This window comes from Neomonachus schauinslandi, chromosome 8 (assembly GCF_002201575.2).
Source record: "Neomonachus schauinslandi chromosome 8, ASM220157v2, whole genome shotgun sequence".
In the NCBI taxonomy this organism is placed as follows: domain Eukaryota; kingdom Metazoa; phylum Chordata; class Mammalia; order Carnivora; family Phocidae; genus Neomonachus; species Neomonachus schauinslandi.
The window spans coordinates 35,908,760-35,935,796 of NC_058410.1; the positions used below are offsets into that span (position 1 = coordinate 35,908,760).

Here is a 27,037-nt window from a genome sequence, read left to right on the forward strand (position 1 = left end):
ACAGTGGATGCACCAGTTTGCATTCCCATCAACAATGAAAGAAAGTTCCTCTTTCTCCACATCCTCCCAACACTTTTGTTTCTTGTGTTTTTAATTTTAGCCATTCTGACAGGTGTGATAGCTCATTGTAGTTTTGTTTGTATTTCTCTGATGATGAGTGATGTTCAGCATATTTTTATGTGTGTTTTGACCATCTGTATGTCTTCTTTGGAGAAGTGTCTGTTCTTGTCTTCTGCCCATTTTTAATTGGATTATTTGTTTTTGGGGGTGTTGAGTTGTATAAGTTTTTTTATATGTATTTTAGATACTAACCCTTTATCAGATATGTCATTTGCAAATATTTTCTGCCGTTCAGTAGGTTGCCTTTTAGTTATGTTGATTATTTCCTCTGCTGTGCAGAAACTTTTTATTTTGATGTAGTCCCAATAGTTTATTTTTGCTTTTTTTTCCCTTGCTTCAGGAGACATAGCTAGAAAAACATTGGTACAGCCGATGTCAGACTTTCCATCTGTGCACTTGTCAAGGGCTTTTATGGTGTTAAGTCTCACTTTTAAGTGTTTAATCCATTTTGACTTTTTTGTGTGTGTGTATGGTAAAAGAAAGTGGTCTAGTTTAATTCTTCTGCATCTTGCTGTCTGTTGCAGAGACTGTCTTTTTCCCATTGTATATTCATTCCTCTTTTGCTGAAGATTAATTGACCATATAACTGTGGGTTTATTTCTGGGTTTTCTATTGTGTTCCATTGATCTATGTGTCTGTTTTTGTGCCAGTACCATATTGTTTTAATTATTACTGCTTTGTAATATAACTTGAAGTCTCAAATTGTAATACCTCCAGTTTTGTTTTTCTTTTTCAAGATTGCTTTGGCTATTCAGGGTCTTTTATTGTTCCATACAAATTTTAGGAATGTTTGTTCCAGTTCTGTGAAAAATGCTGTTGGTATTTTGATAGGGATTGTATTAAATGTGTAGATTGCTTTGGGTAGTATAGACATTTTAACAATATTTGTTCTTCCAACCCATGAGCATGGAATGTCTTTCCGTTTCTATGAATCATCTTGAATTTCTTTCATCAGTGTTTTTATACTTTTCAGGGTATAGGTCTTTCACCTCTTTCGTTACCTTTCTTTCCCCTCAAATACAGTACTGTGATCATTTTGATGATATATCTGTAAAATGTGAATAATAGAATTTATGTGTCTGAATGCAGTCTTTTGAGGTCTTTTGAGGACTTTCTCATACGTAGCTATATATATATATATTGCTCTTTATCCTTTGAGTAAAGCACATATAATCACCACTGTTTTGTGTGTTCCCCTTTTTGCCTCTTAAATGTCTGATTAGTTGGGACCCAAAGATTCCAGTGAGTCAATGTATATAACTTTGTATATAACACAGCTATATTATTGCCTACAACAACAATCTGGTGCTACTGTCTTGCTCTTGGCATTCTTAGGTGGTGGCTGATTCCTCCCCCTCTGTCATAGCTCAGCTGTTATGCTCTGTATAGTGAAATTTCAGGCAGGAGTGTTGCCTGTGGCTTTTATCCTACCGTCCACTGTAGAAAATGTGTACATATTTCATGCTTGACACTTACCACTTACCTCTCAACAGATCATCCGTCTTAACTTTAACAAAATAGATAGTTTTTGAGTGAATGGGAAAAAAAATTATGACTGTTACTGAATGTTAATTTTTAATCTCTTAGATATTCCAGGGAAGAGGGAACCATAGGATTTGGAATTGGGATGTTGCATTTAACAACTAGGATACTTCCAAGCTTTTAGAGAACAGACTATCTGATTATTTACACTGTATTGGGCCATTACTTTCAGAGAATTAGTAGGCAAAGTTCACTCTAAGATTCCTTATCTCAGAGATGAAGGGAATATATTTGGTTGGAACTGGGAAAGCAAGCTAGAGTTCAGCCTATGAAAAAGATTGTGAAATCCTCATGATGATCTTATGTTATATATATTAAAGAATATTGTGAGGGTGCCTGGCTGGCTCAGTTGGTGGAGCATGCAACTCTTGATCTCTGGGTCATGAGTTCAAGCACCCCATTGAGCATGGAACCTACTTAAAGAAAAACTAAAAAAAATAAAAGTAACTTAAAAAGAATATTGTGATATACAGTTAGAAATTTTAATTTTTAAAATTACTCCCTATTTGGGTGGGAATTGATGAGATAAAAAAAAGTAGAAAAAAATCTGATGAGCATAAATTATGCACAGTGAACCAGGAACCTACTCTTGTTCTTCTTACACTGGAGGTCTGGAAAGGCTGATTCATGCAAAGGGAGAACTGGCTAATGAGACCCATATATATATTTTGTGACTTGGAATAAACATGTTTTCCTGAGCAATGTCCTTGTAAGTTATATGCAGGATGGGGAGGCAGCCTAGTACGGTGGCAGGAGCATAAGACTTGGATGTCAAAGGTCTGATTTGGGATTCTAGAGCCATGACAATGAAAATCATGACCATTTTTATGTCCTTCAGTAATAACATTTGTTTTATTGTCCTTAAAAGATTATTGTCAGGATAAATGATGCATGAAAAAAAATCTTTCAAACTTGTAAATTTCCAAACAAATTTCAGTTTTTACTACTAATAATAATTACAGATCATTAACAAGTGGTTAAAATTATAAGCTCTCCAAAAACTTAAGATTCAGAGATAAGATCTTAAAGACTAAATTTACTCATCAGTTAATTTTCAATAGATCAATAATTGCATTTCCTTATAATTTTTATTTCTCAAGTGCATGCTCTTTATGAATAATTTCTCCTAATTTAAAAGTAATAATATCCATTTTAATAGGTGACAATAAAATTTGGAAATTGAAATATATTTTCTTTCTGCTTCTTAGCTTACTTTATGAAGGTTACATATTGTCTTATTTTATAATCACTCTTATGATCACTCAGCTCCTGAAATGTGGGGTTTTTTTTTTTTTTTGGAAGAGTATCAAATTATATTTTCTCCGGTATAAAACTATTGTACTCTTTGTGAAAAGATGGAGGAAAAATTGATGAAGTTTAAAGCTGATCAGGCTTATGGTACTTTATTGTGAAATTGAACTTTCAGTATGACATCATATATATAAACTTACCCTGGTTTGTATAGTATCAATTGGCTGTTTATAAGGAGGGACTCTGGATTGGCTGCAATAGTAGATGAAGAAATAACTTAATCAAAGATAATTTCCTGTGTCTACCACTTAGTATGCTAAACTGTGTACTTAATCATCTTCTAAGGGAAAACACACAGATTCATAGATTTTTCTTGCAGTAGAGACATTCAACAAGACAGCTCTGAAGTATGTGATTAACTTGAAATAATGGTGTCCCTTAGGGTTTCAGGCTTTTTCTGCTTCATAACATTTTAGGTCTGTCATTGCCTTAGGTGAACCCAATTCCTCAAGAAAGAAGATGCTGAATTAATTCTTCTGTGACTTATGTCATCAATATATCTAGAATAGAAATAAAACTATGTGTCTCTACTATTTATGAGATTCTAGGTAGCTATTTTTTTAACATTCACAAAAATTGCTGAATTTTCTAAACCCTGATAATGATTGTGGACTCTTAAAAACAAATCTTCACATACAGACAAATGAGATTAAGCATATGTATGCACACGCGCATGCACACATATGCACAAATGCATGTACTGTGCAGAGTTCAAGAATATTCTTTTATTGGATTTTCCCTGAAACAAGATCTAATAAAATAAGTTCTTTTAAAGTAAATGTTTCTTTGCCTTACTGTCTTCAAACACACCATACAGTGAGTGAACACTAGTCAATTTCTGAAACTTTTCAGGACAGATTGCACATGGTACCTTACCTTTTGCCAGGATTGCATCACACACACTTTTTCAGGATGTTTATGTCTGAAAATAGCTCAAATCCTTTTTTTTTTGTTTGAGCAAAGATCTACAAAAATAACTGATCATAAATCTTCGTATAGTAACCCAAAATAGACATGAGATATTATATAATCTGGTTAATAATGATTTGATATATAGATGAATTTAATTGGAATATATTTGTTGATTAAACTAATAAATGATTTTTCAAGTTATATTGAATTCTAGTAAGATTTTCTCATTGTCTAATGAGTATCTAGCAAGATAATCTACTTAGTTCATGATAGTATATAATATCATTCATTTACTTTTGTGTTAAGAAAGCAATTACCTAATTTTTTCTTTGTTCTTATTTTCTCTGGAATTTATTAAAACCTCTTCAATAAATTCATTTCTGAATATGCTACAAAGCAGATGTACCAATAAAATAAAAGTAATTTAAAGAGGAGAATTAAACATGCACACCTAAAAAGCTGTATCTTAAACAGCAAAAATTCATTATATTAGTGATTATCCCAGTAGTATTAGAGGAAAAAAATTTCTAATAGTGAAACTCTGGCAAACTTAGAGAAGCAATGAGAAGAATGATGTATCACCAAGAGTATGCAATCTGGAACTACCTAACCTGGCATTTTCCAAGGAGAGTTACATGGAACACCAATATATCATGGATGGTATATTGTAATTTATTAATAGATGTTTCCCCAAGAGTTTATAATCAAAATTTCAAAATTCTGCATGTTATATTCTCTTCTTGTGAGTTGCAGTGCATCTAAAATTTCTGAGAAGTATTTAACTGGAAATATGTAGGTATTTCTTACTGTGGTAAAATGCACATAAGGTAAGATTTACATTCAAAAATGTACAATTCAGTGTCATTAAGTACATTCACAGTGTTGTATAACCATCACCACTGTCTCCTTCCAGGTATGTAACTTTGTGATTGTTAATTTGACCATGAAACAGTTTTCTTCTGGAATATCTTTTAATTTTGGTACATCCAGAAAATATAGTTATGGAAACACCGATCTAATCCAATCCTCTCAATTTAAAAATTGAAAATAGAAAATGTGATTTTGAGAGAGTAAATGCCTTGCTCAAGATTACACAGGTAGTTGGGATACAGCCAGTCAGTATCTCATTCATATTTCCCACTTCCAAGAACAGGGGCTTTTCTCTTTCCAGGTATTTTCCCCTTGTTTCCATTGGTGTTGCCTGGATCCGATGATCCAGTAATCTACAAATTATACATTACAATTTGACCTAGAAGAATTCAGGATTAAAACAAATGCATTACTTTTTAAAAGCTACATTGTACTTGTTTTATAACTCTCTCACTGTGATTTTCTTTTTTTTTTTTAAGATTTTATTTATTTATTTAACAGAGAGAGATACAGCAAGAGAGGGAACACAAGCAGGGGGAGTGGGAGAGGGAGAAGCAGGCTCCCCGCAGAGCAGGGAGCCCGATGCGGGGCTCGATCCCAGGACCCTGGGACCATGACCTGAGCCGAAGGCAGATGCTTAACGACTGAGCCACCCAGGTGCCCTCTCACTGTGATTTTCTTAAGAGAACTTTCATTGTAAGAATTCTCTTTAATTTATATAATTCTTCTGTTCTTAGGTCTTTTTAAGATTGTGGCCGATAAAACTCCATACCTCACTATGGAAGAAATAACAAGGACCATTCATATTGGATCAAGTAGACTAGGGCATCCTTGCTTCTATCATCAGAAGGATCTAAAACTAGAGAATCTCACTGTAAAACAGGGTGAGCAAATCATGCTCAACTCAGTTGAAGAGATCAGTGGAGAGATAATGGTGAACTGTGGAGTGGTAAGGAATCATCAGAATCACTCGTTTACTTTGCCTTTGTCACAAGAAGGAGAATTCTATGAGTGTGAAGATGAACATATTTATACCCTAAAGGAGATTGTTGAATGGAAGATCCCGAAGAACAGAACACGAACTGTGAAGCTTACCGGTTTTTCAAATAAGTGGGACTTAACAAATCCATTCCCTAAAGGCTTTTATGGTGCTCTGATTCTCAAGCCTGTTTATGAAATTCAAGGTGTGATGAAATGTAAGTATCCACTGGGAATGATGCTCTATGAGGGTGAGCATTGTGGGGTTTGGGAAGGAGGAAGGCTTTAGAGTTTGAAGAATACAACCCTGTCCCTGACTTGTCCTTTAAACCCACTAAGAGTTAGAGTCTCATCTATAAATAAGTAAACCATGTATTTGGTGCAAGGATCAAATGGAATAATGTATATAAATACGTACTGTAAGTTGTGTGGTGCTATCCAAATGTAAATTGTGGGAATTGGCAGGTGCAGACAGGTTAAACTACTAATTTATTTCTATCACTGCCAGTTAAACATGGTCAGAAAAGAACTACTTTTAAATATTGAGCATATTTAGTTAGAAAGAGGCTTTCTTGTATGCAGGTGGTCAACAAAGTGATAAAGATACAAAGTTTCCTTAATATATCCCTTACTGCTATTTTTTTTGATAGGCTTTTTTTTTTTTTTCCTTTTTTCCAGCTACCCATCACTGGACATAAATCTTATTAGCTGGGAGTATCTCTGACTTAAGGGAAAATGATGTGACAAATTAATTCACACATAAGTGTGTTTTAATATGTGATCTTTATAGAATTATTTGCATTTAATAATAGAAATAGCTAGGGGCGCCTGGGTGGCTCAGATGGTTAAGCGTCTGCTTTCGGCTCAGGTCATGATCCCAGGGTCCTGAGATCGAGCTCCACCTCGGGCTCCCTGCTTGGCGGGGAGCCTGCTTCTCCCTCTCCCCCTACTGTTCCCCCTGCTTGTGCTCTCTCGCTCTCTCTGTCAAATAAATAAATAAAATCTTAAAAATAAAATAGAAATAGCTAGAGAGAGCTTTGTTACCCTAAAGAAATTAATACTTCAAATTTTCAAGATTATGACACATAAGTGGGCAACCATGGAGCAAAGAGTTCTGTATGCAGTCAAAAGTCTTGGATTCTAACTCTGGGTCAGTAACTTAATAGGTGGGGACTTTGGTTGAGCCATTTAAACTGTGTCTTTGCAAAGGGGATGATGATACCTCTTTTGCCTACCTCTCAGAGTTGTTTTGAGAATCAAATAAGAGTATATTAAGGTACTATACATAATATACTTGAGGAAAAGGCAGTATGTAAAAATGTTTGGTCAAAGGCTATCCCTGGGATACCTCAAATTCTCTTTATCTCTGCTCCTATAAATACTGTTGGTTGTTGGTTACTTATATAAATATGAAAAAACTGATGTGAACCTTTGGGTAGGTTTTAGAACTACATGTTAAATTTTGTTACATGTAAGTAATTTAACCAGAAATTAATTAATTCATCTGAATTAAAGGTACAAGTAAGGTACAAATTCCACTCAAGTAGCGATTATATTTTAATATTGTGAAAAATTGAGGGCACAGCACGATCATTTTTTAATATGACAAAATATGGAAGTCACAGCAAATTTTAGACCTCATATTAGTGTTTTGTTAACTATCCCAAAATGTATAATTGAAAGTGATAATTGAGTTCTCCTCACTTTTCATAAATAATAGATAAAGCATTTTCTCATTTTCAAATTTGTTAATTTTTTAAAACCATTGGCGTCTCCTATCACACAGCTGCAAATGTAGGCCAACCCAGAACCTAAGCACGGGAACAAGGTGGTTACTGCATTTAATGAATTTAGATTAGGGATCAACAAAGGCTTCTCTGAGGAAATGGCATTTAAACTAAGACCTGGAGGGTGAGTAGGAGATAATCAGGCAAAGAAAGAGGGGACAACATTGGAGGAAGTGATAGCAGTTTCCAGGAAGGCAGGTAAGCAAGATATTGGAGCTCAGTGTAGCTGGTGTGAGAAAAGGGAGGACAGGTTGAGACAAATACCAAAACATGCAGTGGGGTAGTGGAGTCAGTCATGGAGAGTCTGGAAATACATGTTAAGGGGTTAACCTTTGTCCAAAGGGCAAATTAATAAAGGGTTTCAGTGGAAGGAACAGGGTCAGAGGACTATAAGGAGACCACTGGGTGTATGGCAGGATATTGGGGGGTTAGTACAGTAGTGGTATCAACAGGACACTTGCTCCTAATGGGTATTTAAGAAATACAATCAGTAGGATTTGAAGGTCTAATAGAAGGGGGAAAGAAGTCAACCTGATTCCCAGGCTTCTGGCTTGATCTACTAGTTGGATGATGATACAGTTTACTAAATATAAACATTGATAGATGAACAGGACATATTAACACAATTGTTTAGATGGACTTATATGTGGTTTCATGCTAACCGAGGTCCCAAGAAAGTTTTTGGTTGAAATAAAGTCCTTTCCAAAATATTTTAGTCTAATTCCCATTCTTTAATGGTATTAAAATTGAATTTTGATTTAAGTTATTTTGGATCTTTAATTTCTTAGGGATTATTTTAAACATTAGTTCTTTTTCTATAGCAATTTCAGGACAGATGCTGTATGGCACTCCTTTGCATGTGTACTGACTGCAGAATATTCCCCAGAAATAGAGGACAGGTGTCCAACACAGAAAGTCCAATTTTAAAAATTATTGTTGTAGGCATTTTTCTTCTAAATATAACATGTAGGCTATTTTATAAAATCAATTGTGGTCTTGTTTTACATTATTCTTTCTAATATTAAAGATTCAAACTTGCCTTGAAGTCAACGGCATATTGCTTGCTAAGTTACTTTCCGAAGGCCTTGAGTTCAGGCATAGTTGAAAACCCTCTTGTCTCAAGTCCTCCCTTGCTCAAGTGACAAGAAAAAGAATAGGTCTGAGGCAGGGATAGAAAATTTTAGAGAAACCTTAGGGGTAAAAGCAAGATGAAAAAGATTGAGAACTATAGGAAGTTCTGAAATAGTGATTTGCTGAAAAGAGAACATAATAAATAGGGAAAGAAGGAATATAACGTATTCTACTCCTAGTGTTAGGTTTTTAATATGTTATTGATGTAAACATTTAGGCATCATAAAGAAGTAGCAGGACATGTTTAAATGAAATATCAGTTCCTGGAAACTCTTGGTCATAATCCTCATTACAGGCCTGAAGCCCCTCTGACACTCACTATACATTTCATGATTTGTAAAACATTCTATCTCTTTAGAAAATAGATATAAATAACCACCCAAGACCTTTAACTACTAGTCTCATATAAGTCATAGTAAGATCTGTTTGTGCCTGTCATTGGAAGATAAAATTCATGTTGTGTGACAAATGAAATGCATAATATTTACAAATAAAAAATTGAGTCTGCTATTTAAAGTTGCTACTAAAAATCAGAAATCTTGCTTGGTAAAACTTTTTAATTGTGTTATGTTTTGATGTACAGATTGATAATTACTTCTCCCCTAATGAAAATTTCAAGAGTTGAAAAGCTGCATTTCATTTTAGGTAAAAACCTCAATGCCTTCCAAAATTTAAGGGTACAGTTTTTGCTTAGATACATGACATATCAACTCATTTATAAGCTGAGGGTTGAAATCACACGTATCAGAAAAGCAGTATCTGAATATTGAATAATAGGTGATAAATCAATAGCAACCCCCCCAAACATTGATCTTTTAGTATTCTGAGACTTCTTCTTTTTTTTTTAATTATGTTATGTTAGTCACCATACATTACATCATTAGTTTTTGATGTAGTGTTCCATGATTCATTTTTTGCATATAACACCCAGTGCTCCAGGCAGTACATGCCCTCCTTAATACCCATCACTGCGCTAACCAATCCCCCCTCCCCCCTCCCCTCTAAAACCCTGTTTGTTTCTCAGAGTCCTTAGTCTCTCCTGGTTCATCTCTACCTCCAATTCCCCCCCCAACTTCATTTTCCCCTTCCTTCTCCTAATGTCCTCCATGCTCTTCCTTATGTTCCACAAATAAGTGAAACCATATGATAATTGACTTTCTCTGCTTGACTTATTTCACTTAGCATCATCTCCTCCAGTCCCATCCATGTTGATGCAAAAGTTGGGTATTCATCCTTTCTGATGGCTGAGTAATATTCCATTGTATATATGGACCACATCTTCTTTATCCATTCGTCTACTGAAGGGCATCTCTGCTCTTTCCACAGTTTGGCTATTGTGGACATTGCTGCTATGAACATTAGAGTGCATATGGCTCTTCTTTTCACTACATCTGTATCTTTGGGGTAAATACCCAGTAGTGCGATTGCTGGGTCATATAGGGTAGCTCTGTTTTTAATTTTTTTGAGGAACCGCCACACCATTTTCCAAAGTGGTTATACCACCTTGCATTCCCACCAACAGTGTAAGAGGGTTCCCCTTTCTCCATTCTTTCATTTTATTTAAAAAAATAATCTCAATATTTATCAAAGTCAAAAAAGTCAAATAGTGGTAAAAGGATTTATTACAAAATGATCAGCACACCTTATGCCCTTGACCATTCCCAACTTTTCCCCACATTCTGCTACTTCAAGGTAACTGCTTTACATATTTTGTACTTACTTTCTTGTATTTGCATTTAAATTTCCAAATAATATAAAGATAGTGCTATTTTTCAAGGCATTGACTTTATACAGGTTTAGAAGAACAGTAATCCCCTTCATGAAGGCTCCACCCTGGTGACCTCATCAAATTCTAATCATCTCCCAAAAGTCCCACCTCTTAATACCTCACTCTGGGGAGGAGGGCTTCAACATGTGCATACTGGGGGATGAAAACATTTAATCCATAACAGTGTTGTCCTGGGACTTCCATTTAAAACCATCTGGGTGGTCCTGTTCTTTGACTGTGATAGCAATTTTTAATCTGGAAATTCAGATATTTCATTTCTGAGATAATTTCTTTGATAATTTCCTTTCAACTATATTTTTTTCTCTTTTCTCTTTCTGTAACTTCTAATCTTTTGTTGAAGCTCCCATACTGATCTAGGACTATTTTCTTGCTTATTTTACATCTTTCTTGTCTTTGGTTTACCTTCAGGGAAAATTCCTTAACTACATTTCCAACTGTTTTAATGAATTTTTAATTTCAGCTATCATATTTTTAATTTCCAAGAGTTATTTCTTACATCATTTTTTAAATGTTACTGTGTTCTTGTTTTAAGAATGCAATATCTTATCTCTCTGAGAATATTTTACAATTTCTTAAAGTTTTCTGTGTTCCTTGCATTTAACTGCCTCTTTTGGGCATTTTTAAAAAAAGGTTTGGGGCGCCTGGGTGGCTCAGTGGGTTAAGTGTCTGACTCTTGATTTCAGCTCAGGTCATGATCTCAGGGTCGTTAGAGCCCTGAGTCAGGGTCCATGCTTGGCAGAACCCGCTTAAGATTCTCTCTCTCCCGGGCGCCTGGGTGGCTCAGTTGGTTAAGCGACTGCCTTCGGCTCAGGTCATGATCCTGGAGTCCTGGGATCGAGTCCCGCATCGGGCTCCCTGCTTGGCAGGGAGTCTGCTTCTCCCTCTGACCCTCCTCCCTCTCATGCCTTCTGTCTCTCATTCTCTCTGTCTCAAATAAATAAATAAAATCTTAAAAAAAAAAAAAAAAAAGATTCTCTCTCTCCCTCTCCCTCAAAAAAAGAAAAAAGTTTTGGTCTGTCACTCTCATTGTTTTCCTCAAATGCCTGGTGATTATTTGCCATTTGTTCATATTTATATGAGACACTTTTTTTTTTTTTAAATTTACAAGTGAGGCCCTATTTACATACAAGCTCTTTGTTTCTGAATTTTAGGTTTCACTTTGCCAGCTTTGTCATCAGAGCATTCCCTAAATTCAGGCTCTGTGAGCCTTTCCTCTAGGACTTGTTCAGTTTCACCTGAGAAGAATCTTTCTGATTCCTTGTGGAGCTTCTGAAACTATTGTAGCTGAGTGGGGAAGTTGCTAAGGGTTTCACCATTCCCCCACAGGTTTAGACTTACTCCTTTGCTTTCAGTCCCCTGTTTCTCCCCCACTCACCTATGCCTAGTTTCCAGATTCTGCGACTCTGTATCTACCGCTTCCTGCAAAGAGAGAGGTAGTAGGGGTGACTGCTTATCTTCCCCAGAATAGAGTTGGAGACCTAGGGTTAAGCACTCTTCAGACATTCAGATAACCTCCTTAGGCCCCTAGATTCTCATCCACAGGTCAGAGGGGCCTTATGCCTCCAATTTATGAGCCTTTTTGAGATCTCATGGGGCAAAAAAAGGCTGACTTTTCATTGTGCTATGGCTTCTTAGCACATAGGCTTTCCTTTTTCTATTCTGCCAAATTTTTGACCGTTCTTCCATCCTGAGCTCTACCTTCATTCCGTGTAAGGATTGCAGATGTCTTAGTTTCACTGAATCTTATTTTTTTTTTTCTTTCTCTTTCTTCTTTTTGCCCTCATGGTAAATTTGAGAGGAAAAAAAAGGTTGGAAAGCCACATACTTCACCTATAAACCTCACTACTTACTTAAACTAGTCCCAGCCCAGAGCTTTCCCTGGACCTAGTATAATCTTGAAAGAACTGGTTGCTAATATTGCTAAAAGATAAGTATAATTTATAAACAATATTTATAATAAAACATAATCTTCAGTAATTTATAAACATATCAGAGTCAGTTTCTTATGTATTTATTTTTATCTTCTCAATGCATGAGAATGTGTTCAATATTGAATAAATCAAATACATGAATTAATGAATGAAGCAACTAAGATATTTGTTTCTGTGTATACATACTGCATAGTACAAAGTTCCTGTTTAGGTAACAAAGTTTTCTCACTCACCATATCCAGATTTGATTTATTATGATAACATATTTATGAATTTAATAGCTAAGGAGAATGAATATTCACTTCAGGGCACCAAAGTTGATATCACTTATATTTGTATTACAGGTTCAATTTTTATTTGTGATGCTTTTCCTAATGTGCCTATGAAAATATTGTGACTTAACATGATATTTAGAACCCATGAACACTTTAGTCCACTTCCATTTCATTTTCTTCCTTTAGGCAAGTAATCTTATTGCTAATAGAAATATCAAACAGCAAGAAGTATAAGGTACAGTTTATATATGTATTTATTTATTCTTACACTACCAACTGTAAATATTTTACCAGTCAGGGTTCTCCAGAGAAATAGAGATATTTATAATGCTATATATAATTATATTATAATATAAATGAAATTACATATTAATTAGTTAATTAATTAATTTTAAGGACTTGCCTTATGTAATTATGGAGGCTAATAAGTTCAGCATCCATAGGACAGATTGGCAGGCTGTAAACTCAGGCAGAAGTTGATGCTGTAGTTTGAGGCAGCATTTTTTTCTTCTCTGGGAAACTCCAGTTTTTGCTTTTAAAGCCTTCAAATGATTAGATGAGGCTCACCTATATTATCAAGGATAACATCCTTTACCCAAAGTCAACTGATTTAGATGTTAACCACATCTGCAAAATACCTTAGCAGAAACACCTAGAATAGTGTTTAAGTAACTGGGTACTGTAGCCCAGTCAAGTTGATATATAAAAATAACCATCACAAAAATCAATGGAGAACACATGTTGACATGTATCATCCAGTATAAGAAAATGGCTGGTCACTTCTCATAGCTTTTATAAATTAAATAAAAATAGAAAAGGAAATGTATTACAAATAAACCCATATTAAATATAAGTGCATTCATTTTAAATGACTCTTGATTTCTCAGTGAAGGTCATGATGATTTTTTTTTTCTGCTACAAATGTTAGAGAGCAACCCAAAAGGCACTTTCTCTATTCATAAATACAAACAACAGTAGAACCAGGGAAGAACTATCTAAAGAAAATGAAATTTACGGGAGAGTTTCTTTTAAGTTGAAATGAAGCTGAATAAATGGGAAAAAAAGATAATTCACAGAATATTCATAAAAAAAAAGGTGAGACCAAATGGATGAACTATAAAGAAATTTTAACTTAAAAGCCTAGAATAAGGCAAAGTTTGGAAATTATTAGTGCATCCAATAATCACTATAAAGAGTATAATGTGATACAAGAATATAAACAATTCACTGAGCAATTGGATGTGGAAACACTTTTGAGAGGGGCGCCTGGGTTGCTCAGACAGTTAAGGTCATGGTCTCAGGGTCCTGGGATCGAGCCCCGCATTGGGCTCCCTGCTTGGTGGGGAGCCTGCTTCTCCCTCTACCTCTACTGTTTCCCCTGCTTGTGCTCTCTTGCTCTCTCTGTCAAATAAATAAATAAAATCTTAAAAAAAAAACGCTTTTGAGAAAAATAGAAGTATAATCTTAGAAAGTAAATGACAAAGAAATCAAACTTAGAAAGTGAAAATTTCCAACAAATATAAGAATTATTATTATTAGATAATAATGTAGGAGGAACTAGCAATTGAGAGAAATTGCAGGGCTAGAATTGACAAAACTTGTTTAAAAAAAATATGTAGAGACAGTCATCTCTTAGGGCTTTTTGGCTGGGCCTGAGAATTGAACTGACTTACTAGACAGATTAAATAGAGAAAAGCGGACAGATTTACATGTTTTATATGAAAGGGGAGCCCTCAAAAGGGAGTGAAGACTCCCCAAATGGCAAAACCTACATGCTTTTATATTGGTTTGAATAAAAGAGGCAACTGCAGAGAAGTAACTAAACTATGTAGGGAGGCTAAAGAAAGGTAAGAATTATTTTAATAAGGTCTGTTTTGACAGAATTCACTTGGCTTTAACTCCCTGTAGAAGGATGTTTCTTCTCCTGATATAGGGAGGGCGTCTTTCACATGGGAGTTTTATCTCCTGTTTTCAGGAAGAAAAGGAAACATTAGAATACTCTTCTTGTACCTGCTGTTTTTCAAGTGCCTTTAGCTCAAAATAATCTTGATGCCAAAGTGATTTATTTTGGGGTGGCATTTTCTGCCACCCTTGACTTTTGAAGGATAATTTTGCTGGAGGCAGAATACTAGGTTGGTGGGTTTCTTTTTCTTTTAACACTTTAAGTATGCCACCTACTCTCTTCTTGCTTCAATGGTTTCTGAAGAGAAGTACAATCTAATTTTTATCCTTCTTCCTCTAGAGATAAGATTTTTTTTCTCCTGGCTTCTTCAGGTTTTCTCCTTTTCTTTGATTTTCTGCAGTTTGAATATGATATGCCTAGGTGAAGGTTTTTTGGTATTTATCATGCTTGCTGTTCTCTAAGCTTCCTCAATTTTGGAAAATTCTTCACCACTATTACTTCAAATATTGTTTCTGTTCCTTTCTCTCTTGTTTTCCTTTTGGCATCCCTGTGGTGTACATGTTACACCTTTTGTAGTTAGCCCACAGTGCTTAGATATTCTGTCCCATTTTTTTTTTCATTCTTTTTCTTTTGCTTTTCAGTTAAGGGAAGTTTCTATTGATATATCTTGGTATATCTTCAAGCTCACTGATTCTTTCCTTAGCCATGTCCAGTCTAGTGATGAACCAATCAAAGTCATTCTTCATATCTGTTATGTTTTTAACACCTAACATTTCCTTTTAATTCTTTACAAAAGTTTCCATCTCTCTGCTTACATTACCCATCTTTTCTGTCATTTTCTTCCATTAGAGCTCTTAGCATATTAATCATATTCTAAATTCCCAGTCTGAAAATTCCAAAATCTCTGCATATCTGAGTTTGGCTTTGTCACTTCAGGCTACACTGTTTGTTTGCCTTTTAATATACTTTGTAATTTTTTGTCGAAAGCTAGACATGATGTATCAGATAAAAGAAACTGAGGCAAATAAATAAGCCTTTAATGTGAGGTGTTTTATCTAGCTGTGAGTTAGTCCATGTTTACAGTTTTCTGTATCTGTAGATGTCAGAGGCTAAAATTTTATTCAGTGTCCTTGTTTTTTGTCTCCCCTGTTGTCTTTTCTAGAGACCTCTTCTTAAACAGAAATATAAGTGTTTCAGTTGTAATCCCCCATTATTATACAGAAGTCTTATTGATATGGTTAGTAAGGTGTAAGGGAGGAGATGCATTCTATAATCCTCTATTTAGGTCTGAGTCTTTTAGTTGCCCTGTGACCTTCACAAGTGCTTCTCAGCTTTCTTCCCCATGCCTCCTTAGGTGAGGTAGAATATTGGCAAGTGGGGGCTGGAGTTGGGTATTTCCTTTCCCCCATGTGGAAAGATAGAGGAGGTTATAGTTGGGTGTTTCCCTTCCCCTATGTCAGTTAAACTCTGGTAAAACCCAGATTGGTTAGGCTGTGCTAAAATAGTTTTCCTTGAGGGCAGACCTTTTTTAAGGAAAACTGAATTCTCTGACTTTTGCCATGACCCTGCCAGAAGCATGAGGGGATTTTTCTCTGATCTTCACCCTGAGAACGTGGTGGGGCTCTTGGGAATAAATAAAGTGTGGGAGGATCCCACTAAACTTGGACCCCAGAAGTTTTATCTCTCAAGCTTATCTAGGCTTTGTCTCCAGCAAGTAGTCAATTACTCTTAAAGTGTTCTTACTAGTTATTGAATCCAGTGGTGGTTTCTGCTCCCAATAAGCTGTAAGTCTATGTTCACCTATTTCTCTCATTTTGGGGGTGATGGTTTGCCCTGTAACCTCAATTCCCTGATGGATCAAAGAAGAGTTGTTGATTTTCACCACATGTACTATTTTTCCTTATTGGATCTTCTACTAAGGTGTGTTCACTGTGATTATTTTTATACCTTAAAATGTCTAGATCGTTCTTTCATAGAAATTAAACAGTGAAAGTAAAAATACTTATTGCACTGAATAAGCCATTGAGTAAGATAAACTACAACCGAAAGGGGCATGTTTTAAATGATATATATAATACCTTCTATGATGTATAGCAGGAGCATTAGCAGTAGAAATTTATTTTTCTCAATGAAATTTTATGTGGAACTCTACTTATTTATAGATCACATCCTTTAGTGCTCAATCAAGGACATCGTTCTGGCAGTAGTTTTTCCTTTATTCAATTCATTTATTTAGTACCTATTGTGTGCCAGGCAATATTCAAGACATTGGGCTATGTTGGTCAACAAAATAATCAATGACTGTTGTACCCACAATACCTGTAGTGCCCAAATATAGATTGGGATCTAGGTTACATTAGGGTCCCTATGTTCTGATGGATCAATATAGAGCTCCCAGAAAGTCCTTAATGACATCCATCTACCAGTGTTTAACTGTTGCTTCAACTTGAGAAATGGCATGAGCCTTTGATGCTTACCTAGCGCTAGTTCTACAATTCTTAAACCTCATTCATTTCTATCAAACTTGTTGAGATTTTAGAGTTTTTAAAATTACCTTGGGATGCAGGGAAGCCCGTGGCAACAATCTTAAAAGTTTGGGCACGTGGGGCATGTGGGTGGCTCAGTCGGTTAAGCATCTGCCTTCAGCTCAGGTCATGATCCCAGGGTCCTAGGATAGAGTCCTGCCCCGGGCTCTCTGCTCAGCAGGGAGCCTGCTTCTCCCTCTCCCTCTGCCTGCCACTCCCCCTGCTTGTGCTTTCTCTCTCTCTCTGTCAAATAAATAAATAAATAAATAAAATCTTCTAAAAAAAATTTAGGTATGCTAAACTTTATACAATGAATTGATGAAGGAGTGTGCTTTTAGTCTTCTTTTTATTTATTTATTTATTTTTTATTTTTTATTTTTTAAAGATTTTATTTATTTGACAGAGAGAGAGAGAGAATAGGAACACAAGCAGGGGGAGTGGGAGAGGGAGAAGCAGGCTTCCCGCCAAGCAGGGAGCCCGATGCGGGGCTCGATCCCAGGACTCTGAGACCATGACCTGAGCCGAAGGCAGACGCTTAACGACTGAGCCACCCAGACGCCCCCTTTTTATTTTTTTAAATGAAGAATTTTTACAGATCTTCATCCTCTAGACAGCCATTGATTTTTTTTTCTGTTCTCTATTTAAGAATATAAAATAATACTTTTTATTTCTTTTTTTTAAGGTTTTATTTATTCATTTGAGAGAGAGAGAGAGAGAGCTCACACAAGTAGGGGGATAGGCAGAGGGAGAGGGAGAAGCAGGCTCCCCGCTAAGCAGGGAGCCCAACGTGGGGCTCGATCCCAAGACCTGGAGATCATGACCTGAGCCGAAGGCAGACACTTAACCAGCTGAGCCACCCAAGCACCCCTAAAATAATGCTTTTTCATGTTATGTCTTCAGGAACTCTGTTACACAACATGTGCAAGTAATATGACACAAATTATAAAGTTACAGTTTCCAGATGCTGCATAAAGTTAATAATATAAAAAGTAATAACAAGGTAATGCTTTTAAAGAGGAAATTCTGTTTTCAAAATCTTCCAAATTACTTGTTTTCAAAAGCATGCAAGGAAGAAAGTGTATTGACAGAAGGGTGGCTGGAGATATTGGGAAACAACAGTGGATTATGAAAATGCTATAAAACATTACATGGTAGGAAATTGTCGAGAAAATATAAACCTTTATACAACCCTGTTAATAGTAACTTTATTTCTAATTCAAGAGCATTATAACAATCTATGTGGGATAGTGCATGTACAGCAGATAAATAATTTTAGGACAATATTTTCAGTGTCTCTGTAGTCTCAAAGACTTCTAGGATAGAGGGTGCTCAGAAAGAATTTGAGATTTATTAGTCCCCAGTGCCACATTAGGCAAAGAATACATTGGTAAGCACCCCACCAGCATACCTAAGGCTCCTGAATGGCTCCTCTGACTGGGACCCATCCTGTGATGCTCCTTTTCTATCCAGGTTAATGGAACATCAGCAGAGAAAGAATAACTTTCACACTGAAAAAGGATTGCATCTTGTTGTTCACTTCCATATATTAATCTTAAGTACCTTATATCCCATGATCTTGCAGTGTTGTTCTGTAGAAGGATAGAATTTTGTGTAAAGAATGTATGTCTTGGGCCTTATGCAGGAAGGGTCTTACTTGAAGTATTGAAACTTTCTTCTAAGATAATTTCATATATTATGGCTAGAGCTCAAGAGCATGACTTCAGATATTATAAACCTTCTGAAAAAGATATATACACACAGATATACATTTATAAACATGCACATATATTTATCTATGTTATGTGTGATAAAGCTATTTAAAAAAACAGGAGAATGATTAACTCTAGAATCAGGAGAATGGTTATCCCTAAGTTGTAGTGAGGAAGGTGAAATTTTGATAAGCTTCATAGGGCTCCGAGGGACAGGTTAATATCTCTTTTTTAAGCTGAGCAGTGAGTTTATGGGTGTTGATTTTACATATGATCTACTTCATTTTAAAATGTGAAAAAAAGAAAGTCACACATAAGAAATGTTATATCATGGACATCTGGGTTTTTTTTTAAAGATTTTATTTATTTGAGAGAGAGAGAGAGAGCACATGAGAGGGTGGAGGGTCAGAGGGAGAAGCAGACTCCCTGTTGAGCAGGGAGCCCGATGCGGGACTCAATCCTGGGACTCCAGGATCATGACCTGAGCCGAAGGCAGTTGCTTAACCAACTGAGCCACCCAGGCTCCCGACATCTGATTTTTTTAAGTGGAATTTATCTATGGCACCAGGAGAGATTCTAATACTTTATCAAAGCAACATTGTGATGGACAAAATATCATAGTCTTTTTTTTTTTCTTTCAGTCCGAAAGGATATAGTCCGCATCCTCCCCAGTTTAGATGTTGAAGTCAAAGACATTACTGACAGTTACGATGCCAACTGGTTTCTTCAGCTATTATCTACACAAGATCTCTTTGAAATGACCAGTAAGGAGTTCCCCATAGTGGCCGAAGTCATAGAGGCACCTCAAGGAAACGAGCTTCCCAGAAGCATTTTACAGCCTGGGAAGACCATTGTGGTCCACAAAAAGTACCAGGCATCGAGGATCTTAGCTTCAGAAATTCGAAGCAATTTTCCTAAAAGGCACTTCTTGATCCCCACTAGCTATAAAGGCAAATTCAAGCGGCGACCCCGGGAGTTCCCAACTGCCTATGACCTTGAGATAGCAAAGAGTGAAAAGGAGCATCTCCACGTGGTGGCCACCAAAGCCTTTCATTCCCCTCATGACGAGCTGTCATCCGTATCTGTTGGGGACCAGTTTCTAGTGCATCACTCACAGACGACTCAAGTCCTTTATGAGGGAATCAAAAAAGTGGTGAATGTTCTAGCCTGTGAAAAAATCCTCAAAAAATCCTATGAGACAACACTGCTCCCTTTGTACATGGAAGGAGGTTTTGTAGAGGTGATTCATGATAAGAAACAGTACCAGATTTCTGAGCTCTGTGCGCAGTTCCGCTTTCCCTTCAACGTGAAGGTATCTGTGAGAGATCTTTCCATTGAAGAAGACATTTTGGCTGCTACACCAGGACTGCGGTTGGAGGAAGCTATCACAGACTCCTATCTACTTATAAGTGACTTTGCCAACTCCAGGGAGTGCTGGGAAATTCCTGTCAGTCGCTTAAATATGACTGTTCAGTTAGTTAATAGGTTTTCTAGGGACACAGGATCAGTTCTAGTCAGGACTCTGGTTGAAGAGATCACCGAAGAACAGTATTACATGATGCGAAGATATGAAGGCTCTTTCTCCCACCCCCCACCTCGCCCTCCCAAACATCCCTCAGTGGAGGAAACAAAGTTAACCCTGCTCACCTTAGCAGAGAACAGGGCTGTGGATCTGCCTAAGTCTCCCAAGGTAAGGCTATGATTTTGTAGTTTTTCCTTTTTAGCATTTTCCTTGAGGCAATTTATTTCAAGTCTCTTCCGAGTTTGTTTTTTTTTTGCTTACTTTTCTTTCTTTCATGCCATATTTGAAATGAGCCTTTCTGATGCACAGTAGATGAATGAACATCAACAGAGCATAAGCTGTTGCAGCGTTTTGTATTTTGATGCTTAACCAGTAGATGTGACAAGAAGTTTGTATTGAATTAGAAATAGCAGGGATGACATTTGGATATGATGACCCAAATTGCTGTCTCAATGGGTTTTGGTAATTAGGAATGTTTTATGAGGTGCCTCAGAAGCAAATCTCTTTTATTTTGGAAGTGCTGTTCTTTTTTCTAGGTAGAGTTGTTTTAATACTTCATCCAGGAAATGAGCATACAATAAGCTCCCTTCTTCGGGGGTGGTTTACCAGTAGCATGCATCTATAACACATGTCTTAATTTTGTTTTATGTGCAGAAAGATGTAAAAATATCTTGGCAGAACTGTGTGTGAGCATATGAGCATCTGCCCACATTCTGCCTATCTGAGGATTGTAATCTTTAACAGTTCTATTGAAAAACAAAATCAATAAAATTGCAGACAGTGTGAGATCGTAACAGAATCAACAACTCCATAACCATTGGAAAGGTTTTGGGAGGGGAGGGGTTTCGGCTTCATTTCTCCTTGAAGTCTTTGCCTCTTGAAAACTGCCTGCTGAGTACCTGGAAAGCAGTTGCCCTGACACCATGGAGTGTAGGTCGTTTATCTGGCCGGCAGTGGTTCTGTGGTGTGTGGAAGGAGTGCATTCTGGCCTGGCAGATGTTGTGCTAGCAGCTGGGGGAAACAAAGCAATTAGTAAAACAAAGAGAGATGCTGTGTTTACTCTCTATACTCAGGAATGATAGCAGCCTTGGGCTTCAAGTATGTGCGTTTGAAAATACTTTTAATGCTACATTTCAAAGATTGCGTTCGGAGTGTGTGCTGGATAAATCCAGTAACAATCTTCAAACTCATCTTCACAAAAAAGATAAAAGCAGCAGAAATTTCCTTTCCAGAAAAAAACGATCTTGAAAGAGTCATTTTAAATTAAACAATTGTTCCCAAATAATGTTGATTAACAGGCTGCTATTAATGTCGAGAGTGTCTGGCTTCTCCTGTTTAATATATTTTTATTGCTGAATGGAATGATGTGAGAGATGGAATGATGGTCTCATTTTTAGTGGTAGGCAGAATAATAACCCCCCATGCCCTCCCAAGATGTTCGTGCCTAAACTTCCAGAACCTGTGAATATGTTACATTAGATGGCAAAAGAGACTTTGTACATGTGCTTAAAATTAAGGACTTTGAGATGAGGAGATTATTCTGGATTAACCAGATAGGTCCCACTTAATCACAGGTCCTTAAAAGAACCTTTCCCAGTTGAGATCAGGGTCAGAGAGAGATGTGACTCAGGGGAATGGTCACAGAGAGACAGTGTTGCTGCCTTTGAAGATGAAGGAAGGGAGAATTGAGTCAAGGGATGCAGATGTCTCTAGATGCTAGAAAAGTTAAGAAAACATTCTCCCCTAAAGCCTCCAGAAAGGAACACAGCTCTGATGTGGTTTTGGGATACAGGTGAGGTTCGGTGGAGTGAGGTCCTGAGCTGACAACCAAGAAAGATTCAGCCAGCCTTCTGTTCCCTCATCAGCTCTGTCAGCACCTTCATTTTAGCCAATGAGACTTATGTAGGATTTCTGACTTACAGAACTGTCAGATAATAAATTTGTATTGTTTAAGGCACCATGTTTATGTTACAGCAGCAGTGGAAAGCTAATATAAGACAGAAGTTGAGCAGGAGGAATAAGTAAAACTTTACATAGAAAGATCTATATTTAAGTTAGAACTTGTTTTTTTGGCAAAGTGACTTTTTCTTTTTCTTTTTAATGAATTTATTAGCTCATGTACCCATGGAGAACCTAAGGGTACAGCTAACCTTCAGGGACAGTTGGAAGCAGTATTTTGAACATGGCCAAAGTGGGTCTTGCTTTTCATCACAGAGTTATTTTCACAGACTAGTTTTATTCATACAGGGCACACTGCGATGATGGTTCCGGCATCATTTAGTCTCACCACTTGATAAAAATATCATCTCTTTGTTTGTTTTCAGCTTAAAAAGAGGGCGGCTTTGGAGCACAAGCCCATTTCCCAGTTCAATCAGTTCACTGGCTGCTCCATTTTACAGCCAAGATTGTCTCAAATGGTAGAGATAAGTGTGAAGTGTGTGAAGATCTGGAGATGTCCATTACAATCAGAAAGGAAGGAGTCGAAAATTCTAAACTACTAAGAAAGCATTCATAGAAAAAAATAGGTTGAAAGTTTTAAAAATGCCATTTCACAGAATGTCAGATGAAAATGATCCAAGTGTTTTATTTGGAGAGAAACTCACAAAACAAGTTATACCTAGGTTACTGATTTGGAGAAACCTCCAGACCCTCTCCTGAGTTTCTCCTTTACTCACACAACTGCACAATACTTGTGACACCAGATATGTGAGGTTTCTGACACCAAGTAGTTTGTTGCCACCAAGTGGGTGTCCTACAACTTAACTCAATTCCGAAACTACTTACTTGGAGATAGTGTCAGATCCCACATGTTAAGGTCTCAGTCCCTCAAGTCTGCCCCCCACTTCAGACACTATTTGCAAGTAGTAGGTCCTCAGGTTACCTACAACTTCTGTCTGAGAAGGCTATAAATTCCCACAAACCCCTCATCAGGTTTAGTGAATTCCCTAGCACAGCTCAGAGAACTCAGGGATTGGGTTTACTAGTTTATTAAAGGATATGATAAAGGATACAGATGAATAGTCAGAGGAAGAGATATGCAGGGCGAGGTCTGGTAGGGTCCTGAACACAGGAGCTTCTGTCCTGTACAGTTGGGATACACTACCCTCCTCGTATATGGATATGTTTGTAAACCTGGAAGCTCTCCAAACCCCGTACTTTTGGGATTCTTGTGGAGGCTTCCTCACATAGGGATGATCAGTTATTAACTCCATTTCTAGTCCCTCTCTGCTCTCTGGAGAATTCCAGAGTGGACAGTGGGGGAAGGGCTGAAAATTCCAAGCTTCTAATTATGGGGTGATTTTTCTAGTGACCAGCCTCTATCCAGAAGCCCACCCAGAGTCGCCTCACTAGAACAAAAAATATTCCTATTACCCAGGAAATTCCAAGGGATTTAGGAACTCTGTGTCAAGAACCAAGGATAGAGACCAGTATATATATTTTCTAGTATCTCACTGTTACTAAAATAAAACTAATGCAATCTTTGACTAAATTCATATGTGTAGGATTCCAGATCAACTGAATAATTCCTAGCTCCTTGTTCTCTGGTCAGACCCCACATGGCTTCTTTTGTCTATTTCTGAGTCTCACTTCTTTTTTTTTTTTTTTTTTAAGGTTTATGTATTTCAGAGAGAGAGCGAGCGAGAGATTACACAAGCGGGAGGGGCAGAGGGGAAAAAGAGAATCTCAAGCAGTCTCCATGCTGAGCGTGGAGCCTGACATGGGGCTCGACCTCACGACCCTGAGATCATGATCTGAGCCAAAACCAAGAGTCAGATGCTCAACTGACTGTGCCACCCAGGTGCCCCTCTGAATCCCACTTCAAAGAATATTGAATAATAGAAGTTTGTTAAATGTTGAGTCATTTTTTAAGATGTTAAAAAGTCCAGGAGACATTTTCATCTGAGAAATAGTTGAGGGAACTGAGTGATTGTCTAAACCTGAATGACTTGGTGCTGGATGATACTGTTGTATACATTTAAAGAGCTACTCTGTGGCAAAGAGTGCATTCTGATTTTCTATTACAACATTGGCTGAGAGTCAAAGGGAAGACAGTTTTGGTGTAATATGTGGGAATAGGTTCCTTGTCCCCTAAAAGGTGAAAGCAGAAGCTAGGAAACCCTAGGTCAGTGATGTCATCAGGACACTTGTGCTCAGTTGAAAGTTTATCAGTCAGTTGAGAAGGGTCTATAATTCTTTGTTTATAATTAGTTTCATCAATGCTAGTGTAGTGTGGTAGATAAAGAAATATATTTTCTCTGAAATCACTTTAAAATGGCAGAGAATGCTATAATTTACCTGTGCTCAGACCTACTGACCGCATTTTCAACACTTTTTCTTACCATGAAGATAGAAATCTGCTTAGTGGATCATTTGTGGAGTATAAACAGAAGCTCTGTCAGTTTCTGCATAATCTACTTGAAAAGTCTTACAACCTACTATTTCTTATCATCACAGTGTCATCTTTTCATATATTTCTTTTATGTTTCTTCTGATATCACATTGAAGCTCTTCTATCTATGTATGCTTTTAGAAGTGATTGGTTAAAGCGCTTTTTATACTCCACAGGCAGGAAGCAGCCATTGAAAACAAGCCTCTAAGATTCTGACTTGCATATGGAATATTGCTTTAAATTCGGAGAACAATTTGTAAGGGTTGTTCAGAGTTTAAATATTCAAACCCACTTAACTCCTTAAAATACCTTATTCTATATGTAGGGAAGAGTATCAGATCCTCATTATGTAAATTTACTTATGCCTTCCCAGTGGGTCATTACTTTTTCTAGATCATTTCTTGTACTGTGAAACAACACGACAGATGCATGTGCTACCTGAGAGTATAGGTATCCACTGCCGGTGATGAACCCTATAGGTTCATCTTTAGAAATTAAGAATATATGAGGACAGGTTATAGAAACTAGGATAAATAGAAAGAACTGTTTTCCAGGGTAGAATTGCAAGTGCTCTCTAGCTTGAGCAATGCCTAGAATAAGGAAGGATCGATTGTAGTAGCACTTGAGAATTATAATATGGGTATGATCGGGGCAGGTGTAGGGTATGTGTGGGGTAGATATCACCAGAGATGACAGCACATCTCGAGGCCTAGGAAGTTTTACACGGAAGGACTTTATTGTCATTTTGAAAACATGATAGCCGTTAGGGGGAATAATGGATGGGGTCTGAACAAAGGGATGAGAATGTCCTGAGTGACCCCTCAACATTCCTTTTGGGCTTATGACAATGTAGACATAGCATCTTTAGGATCTTTGCATTCTGTTTCTTAATCAGATGAGAACAGTGTTATAAAATGACAAAGTAAATGACTGGGCCTAAAAATGTTTTCTAAATGGGAGTGTTGTGGGGCCGACTCTCCTTTCCTGAGGGTTAGTATCCATGTCAGAAGTAGTTTCAGAAAAGAACATGTACTCACTGGGGTTTTTGCCTGTCGTGGATATATATGGCTATGACTTCTGAGTGCCACACAGGAGAAATGTAACTTCTGTATTCTGATGAAAGGGCCTATAACCAGATAGAAAAACAAACCTTTGGTTGAAAGATGAGATATTCTACTCCTTCAGAGACTGCACCTGGGACCAGAAATCTTGCATTTCACTAACTCTGTTTGGCCATTTAATGCCCAAGTGTCCACTTTGCTGCCGGAATTTCTAGATTTCTGTCGGAAAAGAACACCCACAGGAGACATTAAGGCAAAGAGCAAGGGAGGCAGTAATGGCAAGGTAGTGTGATTTGAGCAGAAAACAAACCCAGTACCAGAATTAGAGGGAGAGCTGAAAAAGGCAGAGGGAAGCAGCAGTTTCTGGGAGGTGCAGAGAGAACACTTCACCAGCTGCTGCTGGGTGCTAAGACTCACTTCTGATCCGGTGTGACAGTTAGTGGCTGAAAAGTGTTAAAGAAACTATGCTTCTAGGGTAAATCTAGATTATTAGAGAATAGTTTTATATCCTCTGTTTTTGTTTTTGTTAACCTGATGTAGTATAAAGACAGTAAGAGCTTTTGGATTTGTAACCAACTCTACACTTTGAAGATTGATATCTATCTACTCGTGATGCATTCTCTCCAACATAGAAGCTGTAACTCTGTTTCCCTGTGAATAGGGAAAGTAACGTTTTAGCAGTCTTCAGAGACCAAAGGCAAAGATGGTGGAGCATGGACATACTTAAAAAATTGGGATTTTAAATCTCAGAAATAAGAAAGAGGGAACTTATGATCTTCTAAAACGTTGACAAATTTAGCATATTTTCAGCAGATATTTGAGCCATCCTCAAGGTTAAGGCACATAAAGATTAAGACACCATGGGTTTTGAGTTGCCCAAGATCTGTAGCCTAATTTAAAGGCATGAGCCTGTAAACAGCCAACTATATTAGGAGCAAGTAAAAAAGGTGGGAGGAGAAGGGAAAGGATGAATAAAGGAAGTGCTGAGTAGAAAATTAGCCAAAGTCAAGTTCCAGCTGAAACCCTGCAGGTAAAACTCTGTACCCAGTGGGAAGTGTGGAATAGTTACAAGTTCTTTTTGTGCTTCTGGAAATGAGAGAGTAAACAGAACTTTTAAAGTTTTCCTCTGACATAACATGTACTATATTAATACTTCTAGCTGGATAGCCAAAGAATGGCTTAAATGACATTTAAATGAAAAAAAATTAGTTAAAGTCAGGCATTAAGGCAACATGGCCTTATTTTCAGGAAATGTCAACCAAAAAATGAATGTTATTCAAC

The 27,037-nt window shown here is 37.0% G+C and overlaps 1 protein-coding gene across 1 annotated transcript in view; it reads left to right on the forward strand.

The window, feature by feature from the left end:
• THEMIS (thymocyte selection associated) overlaps window positions 1-27,037 on the forward strand; it is a 171,946-nt gene that overhangs the window by 80,394 nt on the left and 64,515 nt on the right. The window contains exons 3-4 of the mRNA XM_021693304.1: window positions 5,493-5,951; window positions 19,425-20,473. Of these exons, the coding sequence (XP_021548979.1) occupies window positions 5,493-5,951; window positions 19,425-20,473 (1,508 nt within the window). The remainder of the gene's footprint in view (window positions 1-5,492; window positions 5,952-19,424; window positions 20,474-27,037) is intronic.